Raw genomic sequence first — 9,619 nt, 5'->3', positions numbered from 1 at the left:
CATGGACTCGCGGACCCCCGGACCGCAGTTTGGGAAGTTCTAATCCACCAATTAAATGATCGATTTTTTTTTTAAAGTTGAAATTACAATTTACAATTTGTTTTAATGAAGTTACAATTTATCATTGAATGAAAAAAAATATATTTCATTATGTGACACAATAAATTTATTACAATACTGAATTTTTTGCAAGGAAAATATTCCGAGCTTTGCGGAAAAATCGGCAATTTATAACTGAAGGGTAACATGAAAGATTTTTTTTTATGCGGCACAATAGATTTATTGCAATGTTTAATTTTTTGCAAGGAAAATTTCCCGAAACAAAATTTCCGGAAAGATTTCAATTCCGTAAAAATTTTCTCCACTTTTATATAACAAGTATTTCTGATGGAAAGGAAAATGACATCTGCACGAACAGAATTTCCTAAAATAAACTTTAGTCTCTATTACCCTCTTTAGAAGAGATCTCGCGTCTGCAAAAACAAAGAGAGAGAGAAATAGAACTAACACATTCAAAAGTTGTTTTTTAAGGTAAAAATATTTTATTCTATTTTGAAAAAAGCAAGTGACACAAATTGAACCTTAAAAATACCATAAATGCCTGATGTTTAATATTAAACACATATGACCTGTTACCTGTTTTTTGAAGTTGAATTGACTCACGTCAATTTTAGAAATGACAATTTTAAAAGTATCACATTTAAAAATTAAAACATACATTTAAAACATAGTAATACACATTTAAAAACTTCTACAATGCTAAATTCGTTAGACATTCTATGCAAAAAACACTCCCTTATTTGTCATTATTCCTCTCCCTCCTCCTCAGATATATTTGGTCTATTTAGTTAAACTAAAAGATCCACTTCTATCGCTTCCAACTGTAGTATTCCTTCCTGTTAGACCAACGAATCTGTTTTGAGACTTGACTCCATTTTTATTCTGAGACCTCTGATTTCCTGTTGCTGAGCCAAAAAATCTTCCGCGTTGCTCAAACCCATTCTGAGTTCCACTCTGATTTCTACTTCTTCTTCCAGGTCTTCCTTGATAATCAGTTCCTCCTTGATGACTGTCTGGATTCCTGCTTCTTCCACCTGCTGAATCAGCAACCCCTCCTTGCTGCCCGGAAACACTTCCTGATCCCCTTTCAGCACCTCCTGATGCAAATCTAAACCCTCCCTGTTGGCCGACTCCATTTCCTCCTTGAAAATCTCTTCCACCTTCGAATGTACCTCCTTGGCCACTTTGCTGTCCACGTTGGATGCCACCGCCGTTTGGAGGAATAGGTTGTGGATTATTTTGAGGTGATCTTCCCTCATATCCTCCTGATGTACTTCTAAATCCACTTTGTTGATTATATGTGTTTCTGGTCTCAAAATTGCTTCCTCCCTGGGGTGTACCTCCAACTCCACTGTGTCTTCCTGCCTGGATGCCACCGTCATTTGGGAAAGCAGGTTGTTGGTTGCCTCCAAATGCTCCTCCACCAAATGTTCCACGTGAATTTCCGTTTCCAAATCCGTTATCATATCCATTTTGGTATCCATTTCCAACCTCAGAATGGCCCTGCCATCTTTGTCCATCCCATTCCTGTGGGTGGGGTGGAGGTCCTCCAAAGCTGGGTGGCGGTCCTGGTGCAGGAGGGTGGTTCTGGCCATAAACTTCGGAAGGGTAACATAAGCAGATTATGCCATTAATTGCAAGGAAAATCTGTTCGAAAGAAAAGTAAAAAAAATCAAAATGATACTGGTGTTAAAAAAAAGACTTCAAATTTTTTATTTTACTGGTAAAAAATGTTGAACATCAACATTAATGGAACTTTTAGATTCTGCGAGTGAATTTGCATAGCAACCAGCATTATTGTAGTTTAAATACTATTCGCAGAAAATTATTGTTTAATTCTGTAGGATCATGTAATCATGGTATTTCTTCGTGTAATATATATTCATGGTATTTCTTCGCATAATCATATGATTGCTAGGGAATTTCTTCATGTAATCAACGGATGACGTAATACTTGGGCATTTCCTCAACTTGCTGCCGATATAGTCACGTGATGTTGTGGCACAAGGCAGAATAGAGTAAGACGTAGACGGGCGAAGACGGTCGCCAAAGGAATATATGTGTTTTGTGTGTGTTATCTATGTTTTGTGTCGTCTATTTTGTTGAATAAACGCTTTATGTTTACAATGGCTTGGAGTCATGTCCCGTAACTCTAGAGTGAATGTTTGAAAATAAAATTGTTGTACTACATGTATAACGATTATTTACATGAATGATAAGAGCATTAGAAAGAACACACAAGAAATTAACACACATTTACTCAATTGTGTAAAATCCTTTTTTTTTCCGAGAAACGTATTCCTGTAATTAGCTCAGCAAATTTTGAAAAAGTGCAGGGTTTGTTATAAATTTTTATTTCAAAAATTAACCAATGAGTAATGAAATAAAAAGTTTTTAAATGCATAAAAAATAATAGTGAAAGAATTTTATAAATTGAAATTCTTTAGGATAAACATGATTGAAATAATTCTATTATAGGATCGACGTGTTAATAATTTCAGTCAAAAAGCATTTCTTGAAAAACTATTACTTCAAACAGCATATATGACGTCATGATTAGCTAAAAAATATTTTTTACAAATCATTTTTCCATATTATATTTATAAATCATGAAAGCGAAATACATGTTAATGAACTTTGTTTTAACTTTGCACTTCAACAAACGTTTCTTTTCCCGGTAAACAGGTTTTACATTTTTCGTTGTGCTCACTGTTACAGCAGAATTAAGGTAAGTGCGCCAAATAAGGCAAATCTAAGGCTCAGGGCCTTATATCTCGCTCATTTATGATTCAAATGACTCCCAAGCACATTCATGACCCATGCAAAATAAGAAAATAATAATTTCATGTGAAAAGTTTAAATTATATTTGTCAGTAGTATAACAAAAATGGTGAATTACCCCTATTAGGAACACGGATATCCTAAAAGGCTAACTCTGAACAACACGAAAAAGTATCATCAAAATTCAAAAATTTTTTTGAAGTCCTTACTGTCTATATAAGGGGCCATTCATTAATTACGCAATAATGATTTTGGCAATTTTTGACTCCCCTCCCCCCATGTAAGGGTATGTAAGATTTTCATCCCCCCCCCCATCTTACGTAAGATTCCATTTCGTTTTTCAAAATAATAAAATAATGTATCTTAAATCACTGAAATTGTTATTAAATTCATTATTATAAATTTTTTTTTAAACATTTTTGAGCAAAGAAATCTCTACATAATATAAAATGAAGTCCCCAAAAAGCGTCTGTGTGTTTGAACTCGCAAAACTCGAGAACTACCCGGCCAATTGCGCTGAAATTTTCGCAGTTTGTTCCTTTAAGTCCTGAAAAGGTTTGCAGACCAGTTCGAATAAAATTCGATGAATAGTTCTTTTTTTATTCCAATTTACGTCCAATTTTCACATAAATTCTCAAATATGGGGGTGAAAAATTACTTGCACATATTAATATTACATATCGTTAGAAAGGGTAGCATTTTCCGCATTCTACGCAATTTGTTTCAATGCTCTAACTTTATTACGACGGGAGTTATTTGCGTTTTTATCTCGAATTTTTTTAGGCTTAGCTGAAATTTAGGCGCTACTTTCTTCATCAAATAAATGAATAAAAAGTGAAGGAGTTGTCCCACAGCTTTCTTTTTGGCGCCATTGGAAAAAGCTACCTTTTTTACTTCAGATCTAACTCGACTTATGGTCGAAAAAATAAGCTTTTGTCTCGAAAGGAAAAAAAAGTTACAAGCCTTTTTAAATCAAGTTTAAGAAATCTCGAATTCTATTCAAATTGTGAACCATTTTCTTTCGCATTTTAGTTCCTTAAACTTATTTTATTTTGTGTTTCGATGGTCACGCATTTTAAATCCATCTTTCTGGATTTAATTTCTTACAGGCATTTTAATATCTGTCGTCATTGTTTGGAAGGGAAATCATGATGTTTTTTTTTTTTATTTATTTTTACGCCCGATTGTTAATACGTCACTTGACACAATTTTTATTTTTAAGGTAGACCGGGCAAAGCCGGGCAACGCAGCTAGTATTTACTATATGGAATCTAGACTGACCGTTTTTTCGACAAATATTTTTTGTACATGATGCGATACTAGTTAAAAACAGACATTTCATACAGTGCGATTATTTTGTTATATTTTACACTATTCATTCTTTGTAAAACAAGTAAAAAACAGCTCATCCTAATACGTTTTTTTCCTTCCAGAAGCAAATGAAGCAATCCCTGCCAAAGCACTTGACCGCGCGATTTCTAATATAAAAAATGGGTTGGAAAATACTACGTAAGAATGGGTCTGACCCCTTCCTCCCCCCAAGTAAGGGTATGTAGAGATTTTTCTACCCACCCTCCCCCTCGGGACGCTTACGTAATTAATGAATGACCCCTAAAAACATATTAAAACCATGTTGGTTAAACTCAAAAAAAAAAAAAAAATCAAAGATTCCATATTTAAATCCATGGAAAAGATAAATATCAATCGTCACTTTTGAGGCACTGACAATTATGTTAAACGTATTATATGAACGTTATTTTCTTCTTCTCCTTATTATTATTATTATTATTATTATTTGGTCACACTTGCGCACAGTTCGTGCACATAATTATGCGCAGCATATGCAGCACAAAATCATTCCTCCACCCGATCCTTCGGTATCTTAAGGGGACGGTGGACCTTGAAAATTTTTTCTTTTATTTATTAATTTTGAAATATGAAACTGGGCATAAAAGTTAGTAAGTTTATTAGCATGCAAAATATCAAGCAAAATAAATGCAACAAAATAAAAATTGAATCAAAATTAAAAATTTTGAAATTTAAAATAAAAATTTTAAAATGTTCCACGAGACTCAAATTTGGCTTTTTTCTCAAACAATTTGCATTTTATCAGAGAACAGAACATTGCCAAGAACTTTGGGTATCCATTTAAGGATTGGTCCATTATTAACTGCACAGTATTTTTTTTTCGCGTAAAGCAATAGTTTTTGTCGCGAATATTACATAAAAATCAAAACTTTAATATTTTTAAGCAGCATAAAATTCTCTTAAACCTTAATGCATACCCAGTTTTATCAAACTACTACCAAAGTAGCATATTCTGAAATTTGAAGCATATCGAACAAAAATTAAGTCGAATGGAGCTTTTTTCAATCTGTGTCAGCATTGATTTTTCCAGTCCGAGATAAATGACGTTCAAGTCTAATTTCACCTACATTTCATGATCTTCGTATTTTAATACCTCCCGAAAAATATTTTCTCGATGACTAAATATTTGACATTAATACCAATGTAAGAATTTATTGAAACTTCGTTTGCATGTTTGACACTCAGTTTTACTTAGTTTTTCGACTTTGTTTACATGTTTTACAGTCATTTTAATCGAAAACACGCTCTGTTTACTTTTTTTTTTTTTTAAACGGATATAACTTCGCGATAAAACATAAGATCAGCAAGAGGTTTTTTCATACGATTCAGCACACTTCATATATTGTTACTTCCACGGAATTAAAAAAATCATATTTTTGACCGATTTGAGCTATTTAGAAGGTCTACGGTCCCTTTAATAAGGACACTATAACTCTAATAATGCCATTCATGGCCTTATTTGGTTAGTCAACCTTTCTAAGGTTTTCAAATTACAGGAAGAAATGACGGTACACAGCGACATTTTTCTTTTGGAATTCGTGAACTACGTGAATTGGGCTTGCTAGAAGAATTAATAACTTTTTTTACGAGTAAACTATTTAGTGAACCATGAAGAAATAAAATTTTCTGCAAAATCATATCAGACAAATTTTGACTAGCCTCTTTTGTAATAACTGTTGCTACACTTTTTCCCGTTGATAACAAACTGCTTGTTGATAACGCTTCCTCATCAGTTAGGCTTTCTGATAAATTTACAATCTAGTGAACTTTCACTGTCCTACATAGAATAAAAAGGGTTGACCGAATTGGCCTAGATGGCTTTATTCGACTCACCCACCCTATAATATAATGCATCTCTGACCCAAAAGCTAAAACTGAAAACGAATCCCGGTCTGGCTCGTGAAAACCTCTAAGATTATTTACACTTTGGTAAAAACTAACTGCATGGTTTCATACATTGCTGCTCAACTTCCTCTGTATGTTTGAATATTGAAACTACACTCTCATCTTAAGTAAAAATTCCTTCATAAAATTCAGAAAAATGATGTAGAAGTAGGGGGAGCGTAAATACTGTGAGACACGAAGATTCAATTATATTTTTTATTATTTAAAAGTATATAAATCAATTTCTTTCAAATTGTACAATATTTATCCCTGCAATAGCTATTACAAAAGTATGTCTAGAAAAAACTACGAATTCACACAAACTAGGAAAAAAATAAAAAGAGAATGCAATTTTGTCCCACCGTTCCCCCCCCCCCCGATAGCGGGAACAGTGAGACTCATATTTTTTAGAATTAGTAAACTTTGAAATAATCTAAATTTACCTGGAAAAAGAAGAATGATTGTTGCCATTTGGTTTTGTTATGATCTATTTATATTGGCAAGGTAAATTTCATGTCGTTTTGACAGTTGACACATAGAAGTGACATCTACCGCGTATTTGTTTGGGAATGAGATAGAATGATTTAGAAGATTCTGATTATAGTAAATTGACATGAAGTTTCATAATGTGATGTAGTATTTGAAAAGGATGGAATGCTTTTATTGTAGCCTTCGTCTTTCACCAGTACAGCAGCCTCTTACCTATGTGTTTCAGAAAATCTCCAAAATAGCTTACCTGACTTTCTTATTTCTAGGCATGTTGAAATTTTTAACTGTGGAAAAATATTATTACATTTATTATATTACAATGAAGGGATTAAAAACAAAAAAATCAAATGGAATAAGTGTGCAGTGGAAATATTTATATTGTGATATTACATAGATAATGAAGAATCAAATTTATTTTTAAAAAATCAATTGCTGCATAAATGTACCCTATTAAAAATACAGTTCAATATTTCACCAAGAAATTGGTCGAATATGGCAAAAATTTAACAGCAACCTCCATACTGTTGATAAGTTTCACCAATTCGGTGGTGATTTTTCAAATGCCATTATAAAATTAGTGAAATGTTGATCTAATTTTGTGGCGAAAGTTTTAACCAATTTTTTAAATTTTTCTCAAAGAGAAGTAGTTAGAGAAGAAAAAAAAAAGATTTGGTGGGAATTAAACGCGAGTGATTTTGATTCCAACACTAAACTGGATTGATTGCACCACATAGTTTTTTTTTTTTTTGCTTATTAATGTGTTTCTAAAACGAAAAATAAAATTAAGATTTGATTTTTAAAATGGATCAATGCTTCCCATCATTTGCAATCTTAATTTCCCTCTAATGCTGTAATGCCTCTGTTAATTTTTTTTTCTTATAAAGAAAGATCAATAAATCGTAAGAGAAATTTACGATTTCGTGACTGTAGCTTAAGTTAGATTTTGCCTTATAACTTTATTTTATTTTAATGTCAAGATCTGTTTTTTTTTTAAATATTTTTTTTACATTTGAATTAATTAAATAAATTCTGCTCGTAAAAATATTTTTCATTGTGTATGATATTTGATTCAGACATTATTGTAATTTGATTTCGTTTGCAGAATTCAAGTGTTTTTATTTTTAGAAAATAGAAATATTTATGAAATGTTACATAGATTTAAAAGTTATAATTCTGTTCAAGCATCCTTATTTTGTTGATGCATGACTTTCAAAATTATTTTATCATTATTTGCATCAGCAGGCTAGTTGTCGTTATATTTCTTTCAATGCATAATTTCTCTACTCTTAATATAAAAGTGCCACGAGAGCAGCAAATTAATGATGTCTCACTGTTCCCTCATTGCAAAATATAAACTTAATAGCTGCTATTCTCAGACAGAGAAAATTAGCAAAATCATTCTACTGCTAAAATGAACGTAAATTAATTGGTTAATGCAAGATTAATAGCACCAGTTTGTAAAAGTAATCGAACAGTTTATAAACAGTGTAACAAACAATAGAGATATTTTACTTCGATGGGTTCAAACTAAGATTGCATAGTTTTTTTTCTTACATGATATATTAAACCCAACTGTGTTCTATAATATTTTTCACAGTATGTCAACCTGACTTTTCAAAAGTTTTACCTTTCTGGAAATATCCAAACAGCTAAAAAATTACTGCTGTCTCACTGTTCTCCCTGTCTCACTGTAACCAGTTCTCTCCTACATACATTTTGTAAAGCAACTTAATTTGATTAAATGGAATGCTATTATTTTCTTTAGTATTTTTGAAAATCCAAACTATGAAAATCCTAACTAAATATGGTCCCGATTAGCTCGTATTTTTAACGTTCTAATGTAATGCCATTTCATTTTTATTTTTACATCCTTTTACAAAAAAGGAAGTATTGTTTTCGCGAAAAAAATTTCACTCAAAAATCGACCTTAATTTCCATTTTACTCACCCCAGACAGAATGAATATTGAGTATTTTTTCGACTCGACCACACGTGGATAAATGCCTAAGAACGTATAGACACGCGAAATATCAATAATAACGATTCCCGAGATAATTACAACGAATTTTCTCGTGACGTCTGTAGTTACGTATATATGTATGTATGTGCGTATGTGCGTACGTATGTCGCATAACTCAAGAACAGTAAGTCCAAGAAAATTGAAATTAGGTACGTAGATTCCTAGTGGGGTCTAGTTGTTCACCTTCCCTTTTGGTTGCATTTTGGTGTTTCTAAAGGGGTCTTTTGCCCCTGTTTGGGGGGAAATCATTATCTGAGACTGGCGAAATATCGCCAGTCTTTTAGTCTGGCGTTTTTTTTAAAATCCGTTTCAATTTGGCCACTGTTGGTGATATTTAGAGAGTAAACTATCGAATCACATTAAAATTGCCAGTAATGGGGAAATGATATTAAATTGGAGTAAAAGGAAGTCATATGATGCACACATCAGCTCGCTTTATTGTAAAACAAACTTTGTAAGAAAAAATAATGTCGTGATCCAAATTATCCTCTTTTTCAAACATGAAATAAAAAACTCCTTAAACTGCTCCAAGTTAAGGCAGGAACTTTTGACGACGAATAATTTATTATTTTCAAATTTAAGGGATACACTAAAAAAATCAACGACGTAAAAAAAAGCATACTGAAAATCTACTGTTCCATATAATATTTTAAGAAATAATTTGAAACTCGAGTCACTTACCAGTATCTTCGCCATCTGAAGGAAATCTTCCGTTAGTCTTTGGAGACGTATTCGAATTTTCGTCTTCGTGCTTGTCGTGTGATATTTTAGTGGACATGCGCGTCTTTAAATATTCTGTCCGTTTTATTACCGCATAAAAACTACACATGAACTGTTGTTGCTAAACAATAGAAATGAGCAGTTTCATACCAATCGCTTAATTCTTACACTCGCGAGTGAAAGGCGAGAAAAATCCCTTGTCTTGGATCATCGTGACAGCCATTTGCAAGTAAAGCCCATTCCTTCATGCAGGCAAGAATCCTGTTGTCAGTCACGAAAGCTCAAATATGTTTAATTA

The 9,619-nt window shown here is 32.5% G+C and overlaps 1 protein-coding gene across 1 annotated transcript; it reads right to left on the bottom strand.

Moving 5' to 3' along the window:
• Positions 1-575: 575 nt before the first annotated feature.
• LOC129226479 (uncharacterized) lies at positions 576-9,385 on the bottom strand. The gene is made up of 2 exons (XM_054861090.1): positions 9,283-9,385; positions 576-1,707 (listed from the first exon to the last, which is right to left on the bottom strand). Exon 2 carries the CDS (start codon positions 1,653-1,655, stop codon positions 900-902), a length of 756 nt encoding a protein of 251 aa, XP_054717065.1. The 5' UTR covers positions 1,656-1,707; positions 9,283-9,385; the 3' UTR covers positions 576-899.
• Positions 9,386-9,619: the final 234 nt, after the last annotated feature.

The sequence above is a fragment of the Uloborus diversus genome, chromosome 7 (genome assembly GCF_026930045.1).
Source record: "Uloborus diversus isolate 005 chromosome 7, Udiv.v.3.1, whole genome shotgun sequence".
Lineage (NCBI taxonomy): Eukaryota > Metazoa > Arthropoda > Arachnida > Araneae > Uloboridae > Uloborus > Uloborus diversus.
Note: the sequence above shows the minus strand (reverse complement) of the source record. Positions and strands in the feature narration are given on the sequence as shown.

What these genes read in the sequence shown, in the direction of transcription:
- LOC129226479 (XM_054861090.1), bottom strand. Translation starts at nt 1,655, where the DNA reads ATGGCCAGAACCACCCTCCTGCACCAGGACCGCCACCCAGCTTTGGAG.